Consider the following 25,464-nt stretch of genomic DNA (forward strand, 5'->3'; position numbering starts at 1 on the left):
ATAGAAGGAAAGTCTACCAATAACTCAAGTCTTTATTCACAAGTTTCCACAGGTAACATGACTGTACTGTCCTCAGTCTCACAGGTCCTGATTGGTACATTTAAACCTCATCTGTTCTAGTTTCAATAGGTCGGTCCAATAAAATGTCCTCTTAGGTCAATCCTTCATCTATCTCTGTTCTGATTAGTTAAAAGTGCTAAGACCAGTTACAGTTCATTTGGACACGTTCAGTCTTGAATACTGACAATAACCACAAAAATAAAGTTTACATTCAACCACTGTCCATTTACATTTAAGTGTCGTTCTGAAACAATCTTCAAAATCTCTGAGAAAAGATTGTGCATGGTAAGGTAGCAACATGTTGGGTCAAAAAACGGTTGTAAAAAAAGCAGGAAAACAAATGCTCAGCTAGAATCAAATCTTAACACAACTAGTAAAAGTAAATGTGTGGAGAACGTGCACAATGATGAAGGGCAGAGATGTTTCTACAAAAACACAGCAATGACTGAGGTTTTGTTTAAAGTAACCTGGCAAATGCAGATAAGAGTTTGAGTTGGGTTTCTACATACATTCAACCTATTGCACTACTTGCTGTGGGCAAAGAATAACTTAAAAACTATAGTATAATACCTGCAAAGGATATATAGACAAATTTGAGTTTTACAAAGTATTATTCAGAATGAAAAAAAAATGGTAAATGTTAGATTAACACTACATTCACTGTAGTTTGTCAAATTGATATTAATAATAACTATTATTCATTAATTAGTCTCACCTTTTGATACAGCGTTCATGTTCCTAGAATATTCTACATGGAACATTTAATGACAGGAATTAATTCAAATTCAAATTGTCAGATCTAAATTAAATTTGATCACATTTTAACTAAACAATTAATTTACATACTTAAGTCATGTGCCAACATCTCGTTAACTCTAACCTCCCACTTTGTTCAGTACCATTTAACCAGTGCAATTCAGAACATTAAATACAGTACAGTTCTCACAAAATGTGTACCAGGATTTGGACGGGTTTTTCAAGAAATATAATAAGTATAATCGATTGATTAGTAGTAAACTTCAGTAAAACAAAAAAGATGCATACATAAGAAAATATTCAGACAGAAATTCATAGTAATATATTATCCTCTTTGCTGTGTTTGGCTTGTATTTTGAGAGTTTATTCTGGTTTCAGAGGTGCCGCAGTGAAGCATTGTAGAAAATGTAGTCGAACATCACGTCATGTTCCCAACGTTTTGGAAAACATCTGTTCAAACCAACGTGTCGAAGAATAACAAACATGGCTCCCTCAGAAAGAGGAGCCGATTCGCTGAAGGTTCAGGAGGAGGCAGGAGTCTGTGGAGGAGCCTCAGCCTTTCCAGCCATCCCAAATCGGGTTTCTGAAGAAAACAGTTGTAAAGGATTAGGAAATAATAAACAATGTGAGTCCTCCCGCCTACAGTGGTGACCTTTGCTCTCCTGATAACATTTATGGAGCTGTAGAGGCCTGTATGATGAAGTTTGAGAGCATTTCTTGTCTCAATAAATCAATTGGAATGCACTTAAAAATATGTGTTTATGTGACTTTAGAGGAGTGTCTATAATTTCAACACAGATGTATTTAATCACCATTTTGGAGGTGAAATTGGTGCAGTGTTTGTTCATTTTAGAGGGTCATGTTCTCACAGAGGTTTGTATGAAGGTCGGCGAACTTTGGTCCACTTCTTTCTCTCCACAGATCGCTCAAAGCTGTACAAGTGTGGTCTGCTTTCCTCCCGCCTCTCCACTGAAATCAAACACAGATGGTTTATAAGAAAAAGGGACATTTTTATTGACATAAAGGATTAGAGAATGCAAGAGAAAATGGGTAAAAAGCACACATGCAACAATTCCAAAAATGCTGACCTTTCATTGCTCTGATAAAGCACTTTTAACTGCCAGTACTTTTTCCACGATTACACTACTTTAATAGCCGATACTGATGATATTGGCATCAAATTAGACCTATCTCATATTCATTAAATTTGTGATGTTATCCTAGGCTTTATAGTCAGCTTAGAAAACTTTGTCCGTCCATCCATCCATCCATTTTCTGCCGCTTATCCGGGGCCGGGTCGCGGGGGCAGCAGTCTGAGCAGGGACTCCCAGACTTCCTTCTCCCCAGACACTTCCTCCAACTCCTCCGGGGGGATCCCGAGGCGTTCCCAGGCCAGCTGAGAGACATAGTCCCTCCAGCGTGTCCTGGGTCTTCCCCGGGGCCTCTTCCCGGTGGGACATGCCTGAAACACCTCCCGAGGGAGGCGCCCAGGAGGCATCCGGAACAGATGCCCGAGCCACCTCAGCTGGCTCCTCTCGACGTGGAGGAGCAGCGGCTCTACTCCGAGCTTCCCCCGTGTGGCCGAGCTCCTCACCTTATCGCTAAGGGAGCGCCCAGCCACACGGCGGAGGAAACTCATTTCGACCGCTTGTATCCGCGATCTTGTTCTTTCGGTCACTACCCAAAGCTCATGACCATAGGTGAGGGTAGGAACGTAGACCGACCGGTAAATAGAGAGCTTTGCCTTTCGGCTCAGCTCCCTCTTTACCTCAACGGTCCGATGCAGCGACTGCATCACTGCAGCCGCTGCACCGATCCGCCTGTCGATCTCACGCTCCATCCTTCCCTCACTCGTGAACAAGACCCCGAGATACTTGAACTCCTCCACTTGGGGCAAGGACACCCCACCCACCTGGAGAGGGCAAGCCACCTTTTTCCGGTCGAGAACCATGGCCTCGGATTTGGAGGTGCTGATTCTCATCCCAGCCGCTTCACACTCGGCTGCAAACCGTCCCAGTGCATGTTGCAGGTCCGGGTTTGATGGAGCCATCAGGACAACATCGTCTGCAAACAGCAGAGATGAGATCCTGTGGTCCCCAAACCGGACACCCTCCGACCCCTGACTGCGCCTAGAAATTCTGTCCATAAAAATTATGAACAGAACCGGTGACAAAGGGCAGCCCTGGCGGAGTCCAACATGCACTGGGAACAGGTCTGACTTACTGCCGGCAATGCGAACACAGCTCCTGCTCCGGTCATACAGGGACCGGACTGCCCTGAGCAAAGGGCCCCGGACCCCGTACTCCCGGAGCACCCCCCAAAGGAAACCCCGAGGGACACGGTCGAAAGCCTTCTCCAGATCCACAAAGCACATGTGGACTGGTTGGGCAAACTCCCATTAAACCTCGAGCACCCAATGGAAGGTATAGAGCTGGTCCAGTGTTCCACGACCGGGACGAAAACCACTCTGCTCCTCCTGAATCCGAGGTTCGACTATCGGTCGGATTCTCCTCTCCAGTACCTTGGAATAGACCTTACCCGGGAGGCTGAGGAGTGTGATCCCTCTGTAGTTGGAACACACCCTCCGGTCCCCCTTCTTGAACAGCGGGACCACCACCCCGGTCTGCCAGTCCAGAGGGACGGTCCCCGACCGCCACGCGATGTTGCAGAGACGTGTCAACCAAGACAGTCCTACAACATCCAGATACTTTAGGTACTCAGGGCGGATCTCATCCACTCCCGGAGCCCTGCCACCGAGGAGTTTGCGAACAACCTCAGTGACTTCAGCTTGGGTGATGGATGAGCCAGCCTGCGAGTCCCCGGTCTCTACTTCCTCTTCGGAAGACGTGACTGAGGGATTAAGGAGATCCTCAAAGTATTCCTTCCACCGTCCGACGACATCCCCAGTTGAGGTCAGCAGGCCTCCACCAGCACCGTAAACAGTGTTGGTGAGACACTGCTTCCCCCTCCTGAGGCGCCGGACGGTTTGCCAGAATTTCTTTGGTGCCGACCGATAGTCCTCCTCCATGGCCTCCCCGAACTCCTCCCAGGCCCGGGTTTTTGCCTCTGCGACAGCACGAGCCGCGGCTCGCTTGGCCTGCCGATACCTGTCGATGACCTCCGGAGACCCACAAGCCAGAATGGCCTGATAGGCCTCCTTCTTCAGTCTGACGGCATCCCTTACTTCCGGTGTCCACCACCGGGTTCGGGGGTTGCCGCCACGACCTTGCGACCACAGCTCCGAGCAGCCGCATCAACAATGGAGGCGGAGAACATGGTCCACTCTGACTCAATGTCCCCAACCTGCCCCGGGACATGGGAGAAGCTCTCCCGGAGGTGCGAGTTGAATACCCTACTGACAGAGGGCTCCACAAGACGTTCCCAACAGACCCTCACAAAGCGCTTGGGTCTGCCAAGTCTGTCCAGCTTCCTCCTCTGCCAGCGGATCCAACTCACCACCAGGTGGTGATCGGTTGACAACTCTGCCCCTCTCTTCACCCGAGTGTCCAAGACACGCGGCCGGAGGTCAGATGACACGACAACAAAGTCGATCATTGACCTCCGGCCTAGGGTGTCCTGGTGCCATGTGCACTGATGGACACCCTTGTGCTTGAACATGGTGTTCGTTATGGACAATCCGTGGCTAGCACAGAAGTCCAATAACTGAACACCGCTCGGGTTCAGATCGGGGAAGCCGTTCTTCCTGATCACCCCTCCCCAGGTGTCACTGTCATTGCCCACGTGGGCGTTGAAGTCCCCCAGTAGAACAACGGAGTCCCCGGTTGGTGCACTGTCCAGTACTCCTCCCAAGGACTCCAAGAAGGCCGGGTACTCTGCACCGGTGTTCGGCCCGTAGGCCGCCACAACAGTGAGAGACCTGTCCCCCACCCGAAGGCGGAGGGACGCGACCCTCTCGTTCACTCGGGTAAACTCCAACACGTGGCGGCTGAGCTGATGGGTTTTAAGCAAGCCCACACCAGCCCTTCGCCTCTCCCCGCGGGCAACACCAGAGAAGTGGAGCGTCCAGCCCCTCTCGAGGAGATGGGTTCCAGAGCCCAAACTGTGCGTGGAGGTGAGGCCGACTATATCTAGTTAGTATCGCTCAACCTCCCGCACAAGCTCAGGCTCTTTCCCCCCCAGCGAGGTGACATTCCATGTCCCCAGAGTTAGTCTCTGTGTCTGGAGTTCTGGTCGCCGAGGCCCCTGCCGTCGACTGCCGCCCAGATCTCTCTGCACCGGCCCCTTATGGATCCTCCTGCGGGTGGTGGGCCCACGGGAGGGCGGCCCCACGTCGCTCCTTCGGGCTGTGCCCGGCCGGGCCCCGTGGGGTAAGACCCGGCCACCAGGAGCTCGCCATCGAGCACCCATCCCAAGTCTGGCTCCAGGATGGGGCCCCGGCGACGTAAACGGCCTTGTTTTTGTTGTCATCATAAGAGGCTTCTGAACCGATCTTTGTCTGACCCGTCACCTAGGACCTGTTTGCCTTGGGAGACCCTACCAGGGGCTTGAAGCCCCCGACAACAAAGCTCCCGGGATCATTCGGGCGCTCAAACCCCTCCACCAAGTTAAGGTGTCGGTTCAAGAAAACTTTGTGCAAAAGATTAAAATGTACATTCATTATGATATTAAAGATGATATTGCTTGTAATTATTAAGAATGCATTGGCACATTTGTAGTTTGTTATTAGATGTGTAGATAGTGAACTATACCTTGCTTGTCTGCTTTGGGGTTGCATTGTTTGTGTCCTTTGCACGCTCGCAGCTCCATCAGCTGAACGTGGAGTTGGTTAAAAACACTTCTGTCCAGGGACGATACCGAGTTTATCAACTACAACAAAGAGCATGAAACAAAGTTAAGAAATTAACTAGAGAAGAGTTTATCTTTTGTCCCTGAGGGGAAATTATAAAGCATTCAGAGAAGTAGAGGATGTATAATTCCTTGAATAAACTAATTTACCTATGAGGTTCCAGGTGTGAGCGCTGCGTTGTTGTAAAAATAATGTACTATAGTTGCAGTTTACCTGGTAAGGGTCAGTAGTAAGATCGAAGTACTCCAGGAAGCCAGTGGCGAACTCACAGAAGAGGATGTTGTGAGTTTGATTGATGGTTCGAAGGCACCAGTACGTGTTGTTGTTCGCGCTGGTGCAGGCGCAGAATGGACCCACTAGAGAAAGGCAACACTTTATGCATATTTAAATATGTATATTTCTACAGTGGATTTGTTCTATATATTTGTGTGAGGATGAGTTTACTGCATACATGTGTATTTCTCCAAAATATAATATGATTTGCAGTATTTGTTCAACATACGTGTCCAGCTAGGGGGCGTGGCCCAGTGCTCATTGTCGTGGGTGAAACAGGTGAGTCCGGGCATTGAACATGTGTCGTTGTTTTTGATTCGTTTAATCATTTTCCTCATTTTCTTTCTTCGTCTTTGCTCCTTCTCAAACCACGCCCACTTTTGTTTGGACACGCCCTTTCTGTGGGAACAAAGGTCCATTTATTTATATTTATATTATTAATCAGTATTTCACATTATCTAAATATTCTCTACTATCGTGTCAGGTTAAATACTGATAAGGAGAACGTTTCCCTTGTGCCATTGGGCTAATAGTGTTTCCTTTGTTGCAGGTTTGCGGTGATAAATGTCTATTATAGAAAAGAGCTGGCTTCCAGGGGAGCAGCAAACACATTTATAAATGTACAAACCCTGTATAGAAGTATAAATCAAGAATATAAGTAGAATAACACAGATTTTGACCTGAATGGATGAAGTTTATTCTTCAACTTTTTCTTCAGTTTCAACTTAGCCCTGAAACATTAAGAGTGTTATTCAGAAGGAAGAAAAGTCATAACAGTGATAAAAGGAGTCAACTCACAATTGTTTGATTGACAGGTGGCGCCTGCAGTCACACTTCAGTGGGCGGGCCTTCTTCAGGTGACCTCTGACCTCTCGCAAGTTCTTGATTTTGGTCTGAAGAGTCTCAATCTAAAACAAGATACACAAAAACCAAGACCAATTTTTTTCATTAGGGATGCACAACAACACAAAGTCCTGACCAGGAGCTTTATCAAAACCTGACACAAACATCATGCTTTCAAACCAAAAGTAGAACAGACAAGGCTAAACGAGCAAATGTATTAACACAGGTCCAAACATAAGTATTTCGTCAATAGAAAAGCATTAGAGCCGGACTCTTGAGGTGTTGTTTGTTAGACTTACCTGGTGGTCCACAGTGAGCTTGTGGTCCTTCCACTCCTGCAGGTTCTTGTAGAGTCGGGAGTCACAGCTCACAGTCGAGTTTGACAGAATCACACACCTGAGATAAACACATGCACCATTAACGTCCCATTCACCTCATGGTCTTTTTCACAACCGAGATTTAGTCCTGTTTTAGTCCTAGTCTAGTTCTTGTTTAGTCCTGGTCTAGTTCTTGTGTAGTCCTGGTGTAATTCTTGTTTGGTCCTGGTGTAGTTCTTGTTTAGTCCAGGTCTAGTTCTTGTTTAGTCCTGGTCTAGTTCTTGTTTAGTCCTGGTCTAGTTCTTGTTTAGTCCCAGTCTAGTCATTGTTTAGTCCTGGTCTAGTCCTTGTTTAGTCCTGGTCTAGTTCTTGTTTAGTACTGGTCTAGTTCTTGTGTAGTCCTGGTGTAATTCTTGTTTGGTCCTGGTGTAGTTCTTGTTTAGTCCAGGTCTAGTTCTTGTTTAGTCCTGGTCTAGTTCTTGTTTAGTCCTGGTCTAGTTCTTGTTTAGTCCCAGTCTAGTCATTGTTTAGTCCTGGTCTAGTTCTTGTTTAGTACTGGTCTAGTTCTTGTTTAGTACTGGTCTAGTCCTGGTTTAGTCCTGGTTTAGTCCTTGTTTAGCTTGTTTAGTCCTGGTCTAGTTCTTGTTTAGTACTGGTCTAGTTCTTGTTTAGTCCTGGTCTAGTCCTGGTCTAGTCCTGGTTTAGTCCTTGTTTAGCTTGTTTAGTCCTGGTCTAGTTCTTGTTTAGTCCTGGTCTAGTCCTGGTTTAGTCCTGGTTTAGTCCTTGTTTAGCTTGTTTAGTCCTGGTCTAGTTCTTGTTTGGTCCTGGTCTAGTTCTTGTTTGGTCCTGGTCTAGTCCTTGTTTAGTTCTTGTCTAGTCCTTGTTTAGTCCTAGTCTAGTCTTAAATAGACCTGACCTTTGCGTGACCTTCAAAGAATCCTCAGGTGCCGGCTCAGAGCCGCTTGTCTCTCCCTCTCTGTCTGATTTGGCCCATGCACCCTCACCCATCGATGCCCCCCAGCTGCTGTTACCGCGGAAACCGTCGCCAAGGTGGAAGATGTGGTCGCTGTGGATACCGTCGCCGGGTAGAGAGTTACTGATCGAGCGGCTGAAGCGGGTTCTGGAGAAAGTCTTAAGAGACTTCAGCTCTGTCCACAACACACAAAGAGTGAGACACTGCTCTAGAACAAACACTGTAATGTCACTGTAATGTAACTGTAATGTTTTACTATAACATCAGGACCGTTATAGTTTGAATCTGAATGTGTTGTCTGCACTAATGTAAACAATTCACTGTTTAAAAGGAATAAAGATAAATTAACTTGTGTTGAATGTTATCAGAACAATTGTACCTGTGTTTGAAAAACTCCCCCACTTTTTTACTACTAGAGTAATCAATTATAATCAAAATTAGAGTTTTGGCTCTAGACTGTGTGACAGAGCAGACAAACATACTCTTTTTAAAGAAGGGTTTTCTGAAAGACTTTTTCATCTTGGATTTGGCAAAAGACAGAGGGCGGAGGTCACAAATGCAGTCCTCGTCATCGCTGGAACGCTCGGCCTTGAAGCTGATTGGACGGCTCCTTGAGAAAACGTCTGTAGCCCCACCTCCTTCAGTTTTACACTTAAACAAGCGCAACTTCCCGCTCGAGTCCTCCACACAGTGCCACTTCTGTAAAATGACACTGATTTTAGAACAGAAAATACAACAGTCGTTTTCTGCAGATCGGCTTGACAGTCTTTACATTGAACACTCTAATAACACAGACTGAACAAGATCAACGTTAACTTGTCAATAACATATTTTCATTAAAATGAAATGAAATCAAGTAAACAAGTACACTGGTTTGTCCTTTAAAAATGGAACAACTTGACATTTGTCTTGGGATTACAAAGTAAATGGTCTTCAAGTCAAAGTGCAAATAAACATTCCAAACACAATAAATATGGTTTTACTTAAAATGACAGGTAAGACTACACGTTTCACTAAAACGTAAAGAAAAACCCAGGGTAGCAACTGTATTTCTGTTAAAGGGGTTAGTCTATGGAACAAGCTGGAAGACCAATTGAAAATGTCCTGTTCAATAGATGCCTTCAAAAAGAGGTATAAAACATTATTTTTATACCATATAGAACTCCAAGTATATCCTTTGTATAATAAACTTATTGCTTATTGATGACATAGACTGAGCTCTACTTCTTGTCATTTTCAACTTCTATTTATTTTTTTCTTCTCAATCAGCCACTTGAGTGATGTAAAACTACAGAACAGATTTACCACGGCAACATTCTCACCAAACAAAGCAATCATTTGAAAAACATGCAAACACGCCATAGGTTATGTGGTGTGATGATCTTGAGTTTTCATGTTTAGGTGCCGTACCCAAGACCTCGCGGCCACAGATGTAGACTCACCTGTCCAGAGGTGGAGCAGGGCAGGCGCAGCTCCTGTCGGTCACACAGCTCCCTCATTCGCTGCTGTTTGGGCAGAGAGTTCTCCTCCGACTTCTCCTGTTTGTTACTCAATATACCGGGGAGCAACTTCCTGTACAGCAACAGTCAGAGAGCACCATGCAAATCAGTACAACCCCGTAAAGCTTATCACAGCATCACAGGGTTAGACACAGTGAGCACCAGCACAAAATGTGGGTCATCGGGTTAAGAAGCCAATTGTGAATTTTAATCATAACATTAATATTGCATTAAGAGATTTGTATTTAAATCTGGAAAGATGAACACTGGCTTTAGCTCTTACCCTCTCTCCACTAAGAACGAGTCTCTCCAGTTCACAGACTTCTTGTTCACCTGAAACCTGGGACACACAGAAGCAGACATTTACCAGCAGTGCAAAAAGCTCTTGAGAATTGCCCAGACCTTTTATTTATGTGCCCTATGTAAATGTATGAAGACACTTAGTGACTCCTGTTATTAGAGTCTTACAAATAATGAATGACCCACATGCTATAGGGGTAAAATATATGGTACAATTCAATTACATTGTGTCATGTAAAATGCTTCTATAAAGACTGCATTTCTAAATACATGCACCTTTTTAATTCCTCTTTTCAATGTTTATTTATCGATACAATGTTATTATTTCATGTTTTCAGTCTCTTGTCTTTGTATTATGTTTATTATGTTTATGTTACCTGTTCCCAGAGGAGCCCAACTCCAGCAGTCCCAGCACAGACTTCCCGTCCATGTCTGATGGAGGGTCCAGTCCAGCGATGTCCAGGATGGTGGGAGCCAAGTCGATGTTTAGGACAATCTCTGGAACACTAAACATACAAAACATACAATGCTAACTTTATAACTTGATCATGATAATTACTATTCATTTAATTGTCTTCTATTTTAGCCTGGCCCTGCTTCTTTACATCAGCAACATTAATCATGTTATAAATGTGGAACATGCGCTAATCCTCTTTGTGCTGCTAAGTATGAACCATATTAAGTGAACCCCACATATAAATATAAACTACACCTAAAATAAGTCTTATCTGGGAGTAAACCAGGTCTCACATGTGGCCCTGCTGTATGTTGGGTCCTCTGACGAAAAAGGGAACTCTGATGTCGAACTCATACGGCATTGATTTACCTACAAACAGAAAGAGCAGAAACACCATTGTAATCAAGCTCTAAGTTAAGTTAAGTTCTGTTAAATTCAGCTTTCAATATTTGCTTCATGTTTTGATCCAATCCAGGGCAGAGGACATAATCTGTCTGACCAACAGGAGTACCCAGAGTACCTCAACGAACTTTTCAGCTGTGCCATTACTGTTAAGTACAACAGTATTACAGTGAGTAACTAGGACAAGTACAAAGTCATATTAATGTAGTGCAGTATTATCCAATGTTTCTGTGCATCAAATGTTCCATCTCAATTTTCTGAGTTATTTATATCAGGATTACCTCTGCCCCAAGACTTTAATCCTGTGAAACAGAGCAGAACTGTTCAGCAGGGGAAAAATGCAAAGCCAGAGGAGCAGAGCCAGAGGAGCAGAGCCAGAGGAGCAGAGCTAGAGGAGCAGAACAGGAGGAGCAGAACAGGAGGAGCAGAGCTAGAGGAGCAGAGCCAGAGGAGCAGAGCCAGAGGAGCAGAGCCAGAGGAGAAGAGCTAGAGGAGCAGAACAGGAGGAGCAGTGCCAGAGGAGCTGAACCAGAGGAGCAGAGTCAGAGGAGCAGAGTCAGAGGAGCAGAACAGGAGGAGCAGAGCTAGAGGAGCAGAGCCAGAGGAGCAGAGCCAGAGGAGCAGAGCAAGAGGAGCAGAACAGGAGGAGCAGGACCAGAGGAGCAGAGCCAGAGGAGCAGAACAGGAGGAGCAGAGCCAGAGGAGCAGAGCCAGAGGAGCAGAGCCAGAGGAGCAGAACAGGAGGAGCAGGACCAGAGGAGCAGAGCCAGAGGAGCAGAACAGGAGGAGCAGAGCTAGAGGAGCAGAACAGGAGGAGCAGAGCTAGAGGAGCAGAACAGGAGGAGCAGAGCCAGAGGAGCAGAGCCGAAGAAAACAGAAAGGTTAAGATGAGTAAAACCCATTAACCTTTGACGAGTCCAAACTGTCCAATGTGGTAGCCGTGGTCTGAGGTATAGATTATGTAAGTGTTATCCAGTTCCCCAGTGTCCACCAACATCTCATACAACTGTGGGATAGATCCGTTAGAACACAACAAGGACATCTACAGGAAAGATCTGGTCTTATCTCTCGACTGACCTGCTCCATGCTGTGGTCCACGGACTGAAGCGTCTGCAGTCGTTTCCTCTGTAGGACATTAGTGAACTCCATGTGGATGGGCTTCATGGCTCCGGTGTATCGCATGATCCAGTGTTTGTCCGGGTTTGGGGCAAAGTTATAACTTGGGGTTCTGTCAGGTAAAAAAAATAAAAATAATAATGGTCCTGATTTAGTCCTGGTTTGGTGACAACAATTTTAGACCTTGCTGAGATCTTGTTACGTGTTGTTTTAGCCTTGATTATGCCCAGTATTAGTGCTCTGTTTTCATGACTTTCTAGGTCTTCGTTATGTTCTGCTTCATACTCACATGTGCTGGGAGGCGTTGGGAAAGAGGGGGCTGAACTGGGGTGCAGAATCTTCCGGGCCGTGGGGCGCGGCGTGGCTTAGGACCATAAGGACAGGCCGGTGAGGGTAAGTTCGCTTCGAGGTGCGGAAAAACCTCTGCGCTTCCAGGGTTATCACGTCCGTCAGGTAATCCTACGGAGAACCAACGAGATCAGGAATCCCACTCACGACAAACACCTCGCCGAGAAGCAGAACGAGCGCCCGGCCGCGGGGACATGGCGGCTCCGGTACTGACCTGGGGGTATCTGTCCCGGTGCTCCCTCCGAACTCCGTTGACATTTAGGGTGTAGTTATAGAAGCGACTGTTCTTGATGAGACCGACCCAGTGCCTCCAGCCATGAGGGATGTACGAGCCGTTGTACTCGTTCAGGTATTTACCGAAATACGCTGAAAATACAAAAAACAAAGACGGTCAGAAGGAGGAACAGGAACCAGAACTATTAACCGATGTCGAGTGACGAGCGAGGCTATCCCTGACCTCTCTCTCTGTACATATCCAAGTGTAGCCTCTCTGTTTTGCGTTATCGGCTGCAACAGTAAAGTACCTGTCCTGTAGCCAGTGTTGTTGAGGTGGACGGCAAAGGTCTTTGGTTCATGCTGCCGCTGCCAGGACGGAGAGGAGCAGTTCTCGTTGTTCGTGTAGGTGTTGTGATTGTGGACGTATCTGGGCGAAGACGACAGCAGATGCAGCGAGAAACGGCGTGAGTGGATTCTCGTTTCGACAGATTTGGACTGAGATTAGTTACAAATACGAACAATTGGTCCTTACTTGCCGGTGAGCATGCTCGACCTTGACGGACAGCACATGGGCGTGGTGACAAAGGCGTTTGTGAAGGAGGTACCGCCCTCCTCCATGATTCTCCGCGTTTTATTCATCACCTGCATGGAGCCTGGACACCACAGCAAACATGAGACAATCTCTTTTTCTAAGCTGTGTTATAAACGTCATGAAGGTGCAGACCAAGCTCGAGGTCTTGGTCGTCTGTCAGAACCAGGATGATGTTGGGTCTGATGTTGCGCCGGTCCCTGTGGAGGCGCGGCTTCAGACCGGTTGTCGTGGAAACTAGCAGCAGGAAGTGGAGTAGCGTCGCAACGGAGACGGACCGATAGAGGATGAGCCGGGCCATGATCTCTGACCCTGTCCCCTCAAGTTCACCTCAGGGACCCACCGGAGTCAAGTCACAATCTGCAGCAGACAGTCAATATATTGTAAGTGTAACGTGTGAACGGAAACACTGCCCTCTACTGACCGGTACCGCAACTGAGCCTCAGCGGAGATCGGAGCCACAACACTGTAAACTCTGAACATTTAAATAGAGGTTATCCTACCTTATCTTATCTTAATAATGTGTACAATGAGAGCAACAGACATAAACCCACACCCAGAACATGTCCACACAGTGTGATTTGTCTTTGGCAATGTTGATCTAGTAAATGAGCCATCTTGACTTAGGTTATCAGAGTACACAGTAGACACTATTTAGCCTTGACATGGATATCGCAGCCAATTAATTTAGAAAGAAAAAGCATTCCAGAGGTTTGTGCAGGCAGCAGTTCCTTAATACTATAACACAATATTAACGACACGATGATCTGCCCTGAAGACCTATGCTTCTAGACATGGCTATGGTAGATTTTTTGAAAACAAATAAATATCAATCATATTAAATAATCATCAAGATAATAATGCAAATCAAACTCTCAGTTTCATGTTCTGAAGAATCAGCGTCAGTTCCCGTCAAAACAGGAAGAAGACACAAACAGCTTCCTCTAAACACCACCACACAAAGTTTCCATCATTTAATAACATGCATTTTTACTGTGTGGGCTCGTGTCTCCACAGATCTGACCTGTAACTTGCCCTGGTGTTGTCTCCTGCTTGTCTCCGTATAGATAAGTAATAAAATACGAGTTTAAAGGCACACTGTGAAAAATTCCAAGGCACAACTTTAACCCATGTGGTGGCAGAAACAAAAGTTACGTAATATATCTTTAAGTGAAGATCTTTGTGTGAATTTTGTAGGGGCAGCTTCTAACATCATGTATAATTATGAACATGGAAGAAAGATCGTTAAACAAGATCATGGATTGGGCATATGTTGTATTTCAAAATGAAAGCAAACAACTGTCACAATCTAGTTCTTTCATTCATATTCATGAGAGCAAAGACAGGCCTGGTGGGTCAGAGGTCATGTCGTGAGTTCAGAGGTCATAGAGGAAGTGTCAGATTCAAACAGAGCCATCTGATTTATCTGTGTTTGATAACTGTGTGGAGGTGTGAGAGCGGAGAGGATTAATACAGACAATGTATACACAGCAAAACAGTATTATAATAAATGTACAGAACAATGATAATCCCATTTAAGAATATTAACTGTTTGTTGTTTAGATTTTACTGGTGGAAAATTTGTGAAAAGGCCTATTATTCTACTTAGTGGTTTCACGCTATTCTTCTTATTCCAAGAATAATTGCCTGTTTTGAGTGTGTACACTTGCTTGAAATGAGAATGTACAAACTAAAGTGCAAACATTAAAGTTTTGTTAAACCGTGGTTTAGTTCTGCTTTATTCCTAATTTAGACCTGGTTCAGTTCTGGTTTATTCCTTGTGTAGTCTTCCTGTGTCTCAGAGCTGGATGTGGTTGCTGTGGTGAAGGCACTGGTCACCATGACAACAGCAGCTCTGCATCTCTCTGTTTACAACCACTGCCTTGTCTCTGTCCACTGCGCTGATATTTACTTAGCGTTAACTCTGTTAGTGCTGAAGGGCTGATAATTTGCACATTTTAAGAAGCTAAAATAATGAAACGGATGCATTTATTTGTATAACTATAGAATATTAAATCACCATTTCAACTGGACAAAAACTCCCTGATTTAGACTCAATTTCAATTTCCATTTTTAATCTTGATTGTACAAACCAGGTTTGGAATTGGTTTAGTCCTGGTTTAGACCTAGTTAATTCTTGGTTAACTCCTTGTCTTGACCTGGTTTAGTTCAAGTTTAGTCCAGGTTTAAACCTGCCTCTAGTGCTGATGTCTGTGTGGCCTCCTGTCTTGGATTAGCACAGTCTGAATGTGTTTAACTGGTTTTGTGAGAGTTTGAATGGGTTTGAATGGGGTTTAACTGGGGGTGACTGGTCTCTGAATGGGATCAGATGTTTAGAGATCACACTGAAAGGATCCTGGCCTGTTTGTGAATGGGACCTGTCCCATTTGTGAATGCTCTCATCAGTCTTATTGTGGAACGCTGTGAGAATCTGGCTCAGGGTCAGAAATCTCATTTAAACTCTAGTTTAGACTTCTGACCCAGGAAATCCTACAAAGACAGAACCAGGACCAGAATTAGGACTAAGGACAGAGCAGGACTAAGAACAGAGCAGGACTAAGGACAGAGCAGGACTAAGGACAGAGCAGGACTAAGAACAGAGCAGGACTAAGGACAGAGCAGGACTAAGGACAGAGCAGGACTAAGAACAGAGCAGGACTAAGGACAGAGCAGGACTAAAGACAGAGCAGGACTAAAGACAGAGCAGGACTAAGAACAGAGCAGGACGCAGGACTAAGAACAGAGCAGGACTAAGGACAGAGCAGGACTAAGAACAGAGCAGTACTAAGGACAGAGCAGGACGCAGGACTAAGGACAGATCAGGACGCAGGACTAAGAACAGAGCAGGACTAAGGACAGAGCAGGACTAAGAACAGAGCAGTACTAAGGACAGAGCAGGACGCAGGACTAAGGACAGATCAGGACGCAGGACTAAGGACAGAGCAGGACTAAGGACAGAGCAGGACGCAGGACTAAGGACAGAGCAGGACTAAGGACAGATCAGGACGCAGGACTAAGAACAGAGCAGGACTAAGGACAGAGCAGGACTAAGGACAGAGCAGGACGCAGGACTAAGGACAGAGCAGGACTAAGGACAGAGCAGGACTAAGAACAGAGCAGGATGCAGGACTAAGGACAGAGCAGGACTAAGGACAGATCAGGACTAAGGACAGATCACGACGCAGGACTAAGAACAGAGCAGTACTAAGGACAGAGCAGGACGCAGGACTAAGAACAGAGCAGGACTAAGGACAGATCAGGACGCAGGACTAAGGACAGAGCAGGACTAAGGACAGATCAGGACTAAGAACAGAGCAGGACGCAGGACTAAGGACAGAGCAGGACTAAGGACAGATCAGGACGCAGGACTAAGAACAGAGCAGGACTAAGGACAGAGCAGGACTAAGGACAGAGCAGGACTAAGGACAGATCAGGACGCAGGACTAAGGACAGAGCAGGACGCAGGACTAAGGACAGAGCAGGACTAAGGACAGAGCAGGACTAAGGACAGAGCAGGACTAAGGACAGATCAGGACGCAGGACTAAGGACAGATCAGGACGCAGGACTAAGGACAGAGCAGGACTAAGGACAGAGCAGGACTAAGGACAGAGCAGGACTAAGGACAGAGCAGGACTAAGGACAGAGCAGGACTAAGGAAAGAATTAGGAATACTAATAGAACCAGAGAACCAGGACTAGAAAAGAACTATAGATAATAATAAAGTAGATAATAACTGGCCACATAAACAAAACAAGGATCGAACAGGACCATGAGTCTCCACACCTTTAAAATAAAAGGACAATTGAGACATAAAGAAGAGCCGCAAAAAAGGCTCCAGATAAAAAGTCCTGATGAGGGCTCTGGCCCAGATCTGGATTTTGTTCATGTATAGAGATATTGTTTATGACTCACGTCTGATTATTGTGGTGTTATGAAAGCTCTGATTGTCTTTTGGAATTCCCCACTGCCCACTGTCCACGGTCAGACTGGTTTAGCTCAGATGTTGTCCTGTTTTTGTCATTGTTTCGTACTTGTTTAGGCTTAGTTTAATCTTCTAACCTCCATTTAGTGTGAAAATCAGCTCAAGTCCTATGTTCATGTGAGTAAAGACAAAACAGAAAATGTCTCAGTAAACTGTGAGACAAAAGTATTTAGTACTGCACAAGTGCTGCAGAAATACACTTGTAAATCTGTGCAGTTGGAGTATAATCCTGGATTTAACCTTTTTTAGTGCCGAAAAGGTTTTAAAATTCAAGTTTTTTTCTTCAATTGACCCATGTGTTTCAGCATCCAGTTACAGGGGACATTTTTAGGACTTTAGTTTTAAATTGTCAGTTGTTATGGCAGCGGCCCTAATTTTTTATCATTCTAAAACGCGTGAAAAACATCAAAATGAACAGAATCACTGCATAGAATAAAAAAGTGAAGAAGATAAACGCAAACTATTGGTGGAATTAAATTCTATGGAATTCCAACCCTTTTCTCTTCTGACCCTAAACAACTCAGAAGAACATATCTGAGAAGCAGAAGTCAGCAAATCACATGGTTTTTTAAAGAAAAAAGAAAAGGGGGGGAAAGGACAGTTGTAAAATATTGACTCAAGCTGTACAGACATAAGTCATTAATGAGTCATGACTCACCTTCAGACGATCTTCACTAGTCTCCTAAACCTTTACACGCATCCTTAACGTGGATCCTCCTCAGTTTGGGCTCCACTCCATTCTGTTTAACAAACCACAGCAAACACTTATTCCACAGACCCTTCTCCACTGCTTCCTACATCCTTTCCTCATTCCTAATTCCAATAGCAGCTTTTACAAGCATCAGCAACTGACGAAATCAAATTGCCATTCTCTAAATCTCCAGCAAAGAAGGCCACAACCCAGTGAACTCTCAGCGCTGGCTCCGACCCCAGATTACGCGTCTGAGGCAGAAACTATGAAGGAACCTAGATCATTCATTAATTAGATGTTCACCTAATTTAACTGGGCTACAGCGAAGAGACAAACTTCTGCTCCTCCTTCATTTCCTCATCCATGATTCTCACATGATGCTATAATTACATTGACATCTTTCCTCGCTCGTTCCTTGCCTCCTTCTCTCTGTCAGAACACTGTTTGCTTCCTCGTTTACTCCCCTGAATCTTCTCTCGCTTGAGCCGCAGTTTGTTCACTTTGGTCCGGTTCCTGCTACTCATTTAGTCCTGATTCATTCCTGGAGAAGACCTGCATTTGTCCTTATTCAATTTTAGCGCAGGGTTTCTCCTGGTTTTTGCTCGTCCCTAGTTCAGAGCCGGACAAAGCTAAGACGTGGTTTGGATCGGGTTGAGACCTTGTTGTGTCCTGGTTTGGTGCTGAATTTTTTCCTCGATTCCTTCCTCGCTTCCTTGTCTCCTTTTCACGAGTCGCCTCCTTTCCTCCTTTCCTCGATTCCTTGTTTCTTTTCGGCTTGCGCTTCCTCGCGCTCCGCTCTGACTCACTGTGGGCGGGGCGCGTCGATGAGGGCGCCAATAGGAGTTAAGTGGGCGGGACTAAAACTGGTCACGGCCAATGTAAAGTGTTTCAGAGGGAAAAATGAATAACAAGGCGGGGTTTGTATAACTATTGGCCAATAAGGAGTATGCTCTGAGAGAGACAGAAGTGAAGCAACAGGAGAAAAACAGACCAAGATTATTATGGATTAAATAGACTTAAATACTCAAACATGTGATGGCTCCACGGGCTAGAGAGCGACGGATTCATGCGATCTATCAAAAACAAACAGACTCTTGTGAGATGTATTAGGCCTACTTAATGTGTTGCTGAAGGGACTAGGAACTTCATATGATAGTTCTTGTTTATTCTGTTATTTAAAAAAATATAATACAATTAAACAACAAATTACCGTAGTTATTTTTACTTTTACTTCTGTGTGTTAACATGTTCTTGGTGGACCTTAGGCCCCAACAAGAAGTATGTTAGTATTACCAGACCATGTGGGGCCATTCTGTCTTCTGTCAAAATATGTGGGTAACCTATATAGGGGCATGCAGTGGGTCAAGCCTCCTACTAACTCTCTATCTGATCAATTCTAATGACTCTATTTTCCCCTATAATCACTGTGTGATTGTGAATACAGGTATTTATAAATAGTAAAGACAAGATATGGTACAGTTAGGGAAGAAAAAGTCGCCAAGGCATCATAAACAACCCAAATAGGCACAAAGAAAACATGTGACTAAAGAACAACAACAAATTCACATACAAGTATTAGCAGTACAGCACATTTAGCATTATTGTCTTTTTAAATTATTTCTATTTCTATTGTGAATAAGTCTAAACCTATTAATTAAGTAGAACAACTGAAGGTTTAGATTTGCTGATAATTTAAAGCTCTGAGTGTTCCGCGCCTTCATAGTGGCATTTCATCGTGGCAAGGAGTGGATTTTTAACTTGTTTTTATAGTTAAAAAATGACTACATGACATTATTGAACTCTACATGAAAGACCTTGAGGCTGTATTTTTTAAATAAGCAAATCACAAGTACAGAGCTATTGGCGGAGATAGAGGGGTAGGTGAAAACAGACATTTTCTGACGACTCAAGCCTTGATCGCAGGACAAAACTCACACTTTCATGACTCAATCTAGATAAAATGTTGATCAAGGTAATGACGAGGAAACAGCATTACTGTTACAGCATTACGCTTGTTAAAAGGGTGAAGGTTGCGCGTCCTCAAGGCTTGAGTGCTAAACACAAAAAAATAATCATTATTAAACATATTTAGGGATTGCACATCTTCATTAAAAAAATAGGATAAATAGACTCACATAACCTTTTCGTTTGTCTACAACAAACACGTAAACGCTATCGTGTCTCAGCATGAAACCTTGAGAAAGACCTTGATGAGACGTCATGAGTCTTGAAGTAACTCCTAGGAGAGCGAATTGTTGGACAGACTGGAATGTTGAGGCCACCAATTTCCACCTATTCACGAGTCACAACCCCTGACCAAACGTTGAATATATGGACAAAGCCATAGTGCATGGCAGTAATCGTCTTAGATTTGAAGGCAAGGTGGACAGGTATTACTTATTCAGTTTATATGTCGTAATGTGGGCCTGATTAACATGTCTGCTCTTATGTAACATGTGATTGATGGCTGGTCTATAGCATTGGAGTGCCTCAGATTTTTCCACTGCAAATGCACTGTTTTAACTTCGAAAGGTGGATACAAAAATAGACCACAGAGAGAGCATTATCGAATAAATAAAATGCAATACGCGTGGTACTGTCACTGTATGTGGGCATTGTAGGATCTTGCTCAGGTAAGGTTTAAGGGTGAAACATCACTCGAGTGTTTTAAATATCAGCTGTTTCCATGGCAATAGCCGGGTGGTTTCTATAGCAACCGCATCAGCACCATTGTAGGAGGTTCACACACAGGTCAGTATTCAATTATGCTTAAACTCCTTACCCACCACTGTCAAAGGCACCAGCTAACCAAGACTCTGCCCTGAGTTAAAGCTGGGTTTTTACAGCTCCACATCAATTCATTTACATCCTTAGTACCCAACAAACACAGTCCATGTTTAGTATTGGACAGCTCTTTTTCTTTCAGCGTAATACAACCTGCAAGCTGGAGGTGACCATGCCTCATTCTACAATTGTTTTCAGGCTTAGATATTTTACTGGAGTGTAGAAGTTAGGTTCTGAATGTAAACAGACCCGGGTCTGCTCCAAATGAAGTCTTCAGAGAGGTATTAGCATGTCATTAGCGTGAAATTAGCATGACATTAGTGTGTCATTAGCATGGTTAGCGTGTGTGGGGCTCTATTCATCCCTGTGTGAGGGGCTTGTCATGCTAATGCTAAGGTCCAGGGCTGAGGTCAAGGTCCCAGTAAGCACCTGGCTCTGAGCCTGTCACCATAGAGAATCATCCTGATTTGGAGCTGGTTATGGGCTTGGGCTGTTTCACAATTGTACGGTGCCTTTCCTTGTCTCCGGAGTCAGTTCCTCCAAAGTTAGGACTTTGGAATACATGGCGGGTGTTCCAAAAATTGAATGCTAAACTCTTAGCATCATTCAAATTATTTTACCCCTGTGAGCGTGAATGAGGGTTCATGGGAGTTTGCCCAACCAGTCCACGTGTGCTTTGTGGATCTGGAGAAGGCTTTAAAACGTGTACCTCATGGTGTCCTTTGGGGGTGCTCCCGGAGTATGGGGTCTGAGGCCCTTTGCTCAGAGCTGTGCTTACGTCGCCGGCAGTAAGTCAGATCTGTTCCCAGTGCATGCTGGACTCCGCCAAGGAGAAGGGAGTCCGGTTTGGGGACCACAGGATGCCTGCTGTTTACGGATGATGTTGTCCTGATGGCTCCATCAAACCCAGACTTCCAACATGCACTGAGACGGTTTGCAGCAGAGTATGAAGCAGCTGGGATGAGAAACAGCTCCTCCACATCCGAGGCCATGGTCCTCGTGAACAAGATGGGAAGGATGGAGTGTGAGATTGATCAGTGCAACATCTACAGTGATGCAACCGCTGTATCAGACTGTTGTCATGAGTTTTGGCTTATGACCGAAAGGACGAGATCACAGATACAGTCGAAAGAGGTTTCCTCCACAGGGTGGCTGGTGGGCACGCTTTTAAAAATAGGGTGAGGAGCTCAGTCACACGGGAGCTCGGAGTAGAGCTGCTGCTCCTCCACGTCGAGAGGAGCCAGCTGAGGTTGCTCGAGCATCTGTTCCGGAGCCTCCCTGGGGAGGTGTTTTGGGCATGTCCCACCAGGAAGAGGCCCCAGGGAAGACCCAGGACACACTGGAGGGACTCTGTCTCTCGGCTGGCCTGGGAACGCCTCGGGATCCCCGGAGCAGCTGGAGGAAGTGTCTGGTTGAGGGAAGTCTATGAGTTCCTGCATAGACTGCTGTCCCCGTGATCCGGCCCCGGATAAGCGAAAGACAATGGATGCCCCTTTGTGCATCAAATGAAAGACTGCTCCTATTGGTTTGAAGACTACGGCAGACTTTTATTTAAAAACAAATACACAAATACAAAAAACATGAAAAACTCAAATTAGTAGGCTTGTGAAAATTGCAGAAGAAAAAAACCATATAATAAATAGTATTGACCTTAGTATAAACCTTAACATTTCTCACATTGTCCAAAATCAGAGCAACAAATTTGATCAAAAATCAAACAAGCCATTTCGCCAGTAAAAAAAATTAAGCGAAACATTTCGCACCCACTAGCTCATTTATTGTTCTATGAGATTGCTGGTTTAAGAAAAAAAGGTCCATTTGTACCAACAAATGTACATAGTGGATCAAGAAAACCATTGTTGTCAATTACAGATTTTTCTATTCACTAGTCCCATCAAGTCTGTTTTTCTTACTGGCGAATCTAGCGCCTCCTTTTGGCCGGTGTGGGTCCCGACGATCCTCCTTTACCTGAAGAAGCTCCAGTGTTTCCTGTCTTTGTTGAGGTAGATCCAGGAGCCCCTCCTTTAGTTGCTGAGGGCGTAGGTGCCCCGCCTTTAGTGGCGGGGGGTGTGGGCGTCCCACTTTTAGTGGCGGGCGGTGTGGGCACTCCACCTTTAGTGGCAGGCGGTGTGGGCGCTCCGCCTTTAGCGGCGGGGGGTGTCGGCGCTCCGCCTTTAGCGGTGGGGGGTGTCGGCGCTCCGCCTTTAGCGGCGGGAGGTGGTGGTGCCCCGCCTTTACTGGCGGGAGGTGGCGGTGCTCCACCTTTACTGGCGGGAGGTGGCGGTGCTCCACCTTTAGGGGCAGGGGGAGTGGGTGCACGACCTTTGGCCGCTGGGGGGCCAGGTGTCGGGGTAACCCTCTTCTTCTTGTCGTCTTTGGAGTTAGACTCTGTGGGTTTGTCTCTATCCTTCGATCGATCTGACTTCACGGACGAGTTACTGCCTGCAAGACAACAGTATTGTCAATGAACTGTTGTAAACAAGCAAAAAGCACCAAAGTGTCACCACCATAACAAAGGTTGGGCAATATTTGCACTTTCGCTCCAATACTGCTTAGTTGTAAAACAGTGCTGTGGATGTGTAAAATAATTTATTTTGATATTATTTTCTTCATTACAAGCTGTACTTGTTTTTATGTATGGCAGTGCCCCGTGTAGGATAAAACACTTCACACTAGTACACCCACATAAGAAAATAAAAACATTGTTTTTATTTTGGTAAGTCATCAAAAACACTATGGACACTTGAAGCGGATGAAGGTCAGGTTGATATTGACACTGAATGACTCCGACTGAAATTCCTATTCTATTCCCATTGATACTTCGGCAACACATTTTTCAATCTGACTCTGTTGCCCTCAGAGGCAACTGTTGTTGTGATTTTGGGCGTTACAAAAATAAATTGAATTGAATTGAATTCAGTTGTTTGGCGCACATAGTGAATGATTTAAGGGGATTACCTAGGTGTGAACCCTCTTTGACAGAAGTTACTCTCTCATCACCTCATCTCTCATGGATGCATAAATAACATTAGAATATTAATATTAATAATACATGTTATATCCTCTCTCTCAAACCAGTACATGAGGTAACTTTTATGGTTGGGCACAGAGACTTGGGGTGTTCAATATTTATGGATAACATTTGCATTTAGCTGAAGTGAAAAAAAAGGTCACTCAAATGTCAGTCTCAAACCCGTTTCCCGGGTGAAGGGAGCCCGCCTATCCTACTCAGCAAAATTATCTTACTCGATTTTATTGCTGGATGGATTGAATAGTTTCCCCATCAATTAATTAGCGCTCTATTATTAGAATACTGCCCGTATTTCTGACTTACGTCTAATAATTAGAAACATAAACAAAACCTTAGCAAATACTATAAAAAATATTTTTGAATTAACTTGTTGACACTTGGCACAGCTGTTGCTTCGCTTCTCCTCTGCACATGCTCAGTTCAGCACAACCTGCGACCGTCCAAGATTCCCACAGGTTTATTCAGTGTGGTTTGAGGCTGCGTTGTCCTCAGAGTGCATGCTCAGACCAGTAAAACAAGCTCCACTCAGATTGTAAAACCACATGTTAAAGAGCGGAGCATGAACATGGCCACAGGCTGCACTGGTGTTGAAGAAGAACCCAGCTTCCCGTAGTACTGCTTAGCGCCCAGAGGCCACTAAAATACACTGTGACTTCCAGCCAAGCATCAACAGGAGTTTGGGTGGGAAACAGGCTTATTTGGATATATTTTGGAACAATTTAAATACATGTGTGACAAACTGTCTCTATCCGTCATCTTACCTTCCTCTGCAATTGCTGGTGGCTCCACTCTTAGCTCCTCCAGCTCCTCTTCATTGCGACCTGAACGAATAATCAACCATTTGTTACATTTATACTTTAAATAAAATGTGTAATAATGTACTCTGTATGTGCAGTAGGTACCTTCTCTTACTTCCTGGACAATGTCATCAGGCAACGAGAAGCTCTTCTCCGAGTTTGGAAATGGCAATATCTCAGACTCATGCTGCAATAAACAAAACCTGCTTTGAACCTAACCAGGTAAAAACTAAACAGACTATCCACAGCAGAGTTTACTTAACATACCAGGGCCTGCATGTCGTACATCGTGCCTAAATGTTCCCAGATGAGGTCAGAGGAAACCTGGCGTCCGATGTTCTGACTGAACTTGTCTCTAATGCACATCATGTGGAAGTGACGATTTACTCCTGAAACATAACAGAACAGTTTATACCAAGGTCATATCTAAAAAATAACTGGAATAAGTGAGAAACAACGGGGACACCATATTTTTGTTTAGGTTTTTGAAGAATTATAAACTCGTGGAATAATTAAAATAGTAAAGTTAGATCAGTTGCAGCAGCCTTGTTGTTTTTAGCCGTTAGCTACAAAGCTAACAAGTGCTAACCCAACAAAAAGTTCAAAATGCAGCCACGACTTGTACATAAACCTTTAATCTACAATGTATACAACGTTACCAGTGTGGCTTGTTATGATGGTTTAGTAGATATACGCTCTGTGTTGTTTATTGCGTTTGTGTTTTAGGAGTAAATGAGCATGCTAACAGTACCATAATTGTAGATGGTGCTAATGCTAACAGTGCACATTATTCTGTCTGGGCACACTACACTGACCCACGGGCTTGTGTCCGATCATTGCGTGGAAGAGACACACTTCCACTTCATGGCTCCAGATGACCGGCTCCTCTGCGGGAACCAGGCCAGGCTCTGGGGGCTTCTCCTCGGCCTGGTTCAGCGTCAGCTCGGCCTCTCCCATGCCGCTCTCCGGGGCTGTTCAGAGCCGCTGCCGAGTGAACACAGCTCGGTGTGGCCCCGGGTCTCTGTCGCCGCTCACTCGCTCGCTCAGCCCCATCTGCTGTTAGGACATGGTATTGCTGCTCGTGGATATAGTGAAAATCCTGTTAAAGGTGTTCTTGTTGTCAGTGATGTGATTTCAACTTACAAAAGATTAAGTGACCATTATTTGATCTCATTTAAATCAAATACACCCACTACACAAATTCAGATGGAGGGCAGTATAT

General features: G+C 44.9%; 2 protein-coding genes across 4 annotated transcripts; both read right to left on the bottom strand.

The window, feature by feature from the left end:
- Positions 1-14: 14 nt before the first annotated feature.
- On the bottom strand, positions 15-17,736 carry LOC140363110 (extracellular sulfatase Sulf-2-like). 2 transcript variants are annotated; one of them, XM_072449446.1, is made up of 22 exons: positions 17,598-17,735; positions 13,092-13,316; positions 12,900-13,020; positions 12,676-12,794; positions 12,366-12,517; positions 12,093-12,262; positions 11,765-11,915; positions 11,594-11,693; positions 10,579-10,654; positions 10,206-10,334; positions 9,812-9,868; positions 9,472-9,601; positions 8,512-8,728; positions 7,973-8,204; positions 7,039-7,135; positions 6,695-6,804; positions 6,577-6,627; positions 6,126-6,295; positions 5,837-5,979; positions 5,526-5,643; positions 1,686-1,785; positions 15-1,399 (listed from the first exon to the last, which is right to left on the bottom strand). In XM_072449446.1, the coding sequence occupies exons 2-22, from the start codon at positions 13,255-13,257 to the stop codon at positions 1,369-1,371; spliced, it is 2,640 nt and encodes an 879-aa protein (XP_072305547.1). In that variant the 5' UTR covers positions 13,258-13,316; positions 17,598-17,735; the 3' UTR covers positions 15-1,368. The 2 variants fall into 2 exon arrangements, with proteins under 2 accessions (XP_072305547.1, XP_072305548.1); XM_072449447.1 differs by lacking the exons at positions 15-1,399; positions 1,686-1,785; positions 5,526-5,643; ... (6 more) ...; positions 8,512-8,728; positions 9,472-9,601 and having other exon boundaries at positions 9,808-9,868; positions 17,598-17,736.
- Positions 17,737-21,940: 4,204 nt separating this feature from the next.
- On the bottom strand, positions 21,941-25,275 carry mrgbp (MRG/MORF4L binding protein). Of its 2 annotated transcripts, XM_072449442.1 has the most exons (6): positions 25,058-25,275; positions 24,510-24,631; positions 24,348-24,429; positions 24,207-24,266; positions 22,497-22,856; positions 21,941-22,466 (listed from the first exon to the last, which is right to left on the bottom strand). In XM_072449442.1, exons 1-6 carry the CDS (start codon positions 25,197-25,199, stop codon positions 22,336-22,338), a joined length of 897 nt encoding a protein of 298 aa, XP_072305543.1. In that variant the 5' UTR covers positions 25,200-25,275; the 3' UTR covers positions 21,941-22,335. The 2 variants fall into 2 exon arrangements, with proteins under 2 accessions (XP_072305543.1, XP_072305542.1); XM_072449441.1 differs by having other exon boundaries at positions 21,941-22,856.
- Between the last annotated feature and the right edge of the window lie 189 nt (positions 25,276-25,464).

This window comes from Eucyclogobius newberryi, unplaced genomic scaffold (genome assembly GCF_026437365.1).
Source record: "Eucyclogobius newberryi isolate DKJ021-1_F unplaced genomic scaffold, fEucNew1.0.hap1 SCAF_17, whole genome shotgun sequence".
NCBI classification, from domain to species: domain Eukaryota; kingdom Metazoa; phylum Chordata; class Actinopteri; order Gobiiformes; family Gobiidae; genus Eucyclogobius; species Eucyclogobius newberryi.

Excerpts from the sequence above, each read along its gene's own strand:
- mrgbp (XM_072449441.1), bottom strand. The coding sequence starts at position 25,199 with ATGGGAGAGGCCGAGCTGACGCTGAACCAGGCCGAGGAGAAGCCCCCA. Across the intron at positions 24,430-24,509 it reads TGTACGACATGCAGGCCCTG|CATGAGTCTGAGATATTGCC; the intron begins GTATGTTAAGTA and ends TGTTTATTGCAG. Across the intron at positions 24,267-24,347 it reads TGTCCAGGAAGTAAGAGAAG|GTCGCAATGAAGAGGAGCTG; the intron begins GTACCTACTGCA and ends TTATTCGTTCAG.
- LOC140363110 (XM_072449446.1), bottom strand. The coding sequence starts at position 13,257 with ATGGCCCGGCTCATCCTCTATCGGTCCGTCTCCGTTGCGACGCTACTC. Across the intron at positions 7,136-7,972 it reads TCTTTGAAGGTCACGCAAAG|GTGTGTGATTCTGTCAAACT; the intron begins GTCAGGTCTATT and ends TGTTTATCTCAG. Across the intron at positions 1,786-5,525 it reads CCCCAAAGCAGACAAGCAAG|TGGAGAGGCGGGAGGAAAGC; the intron begins GTATAGTTCACT and ends GTTTGATTTCAG.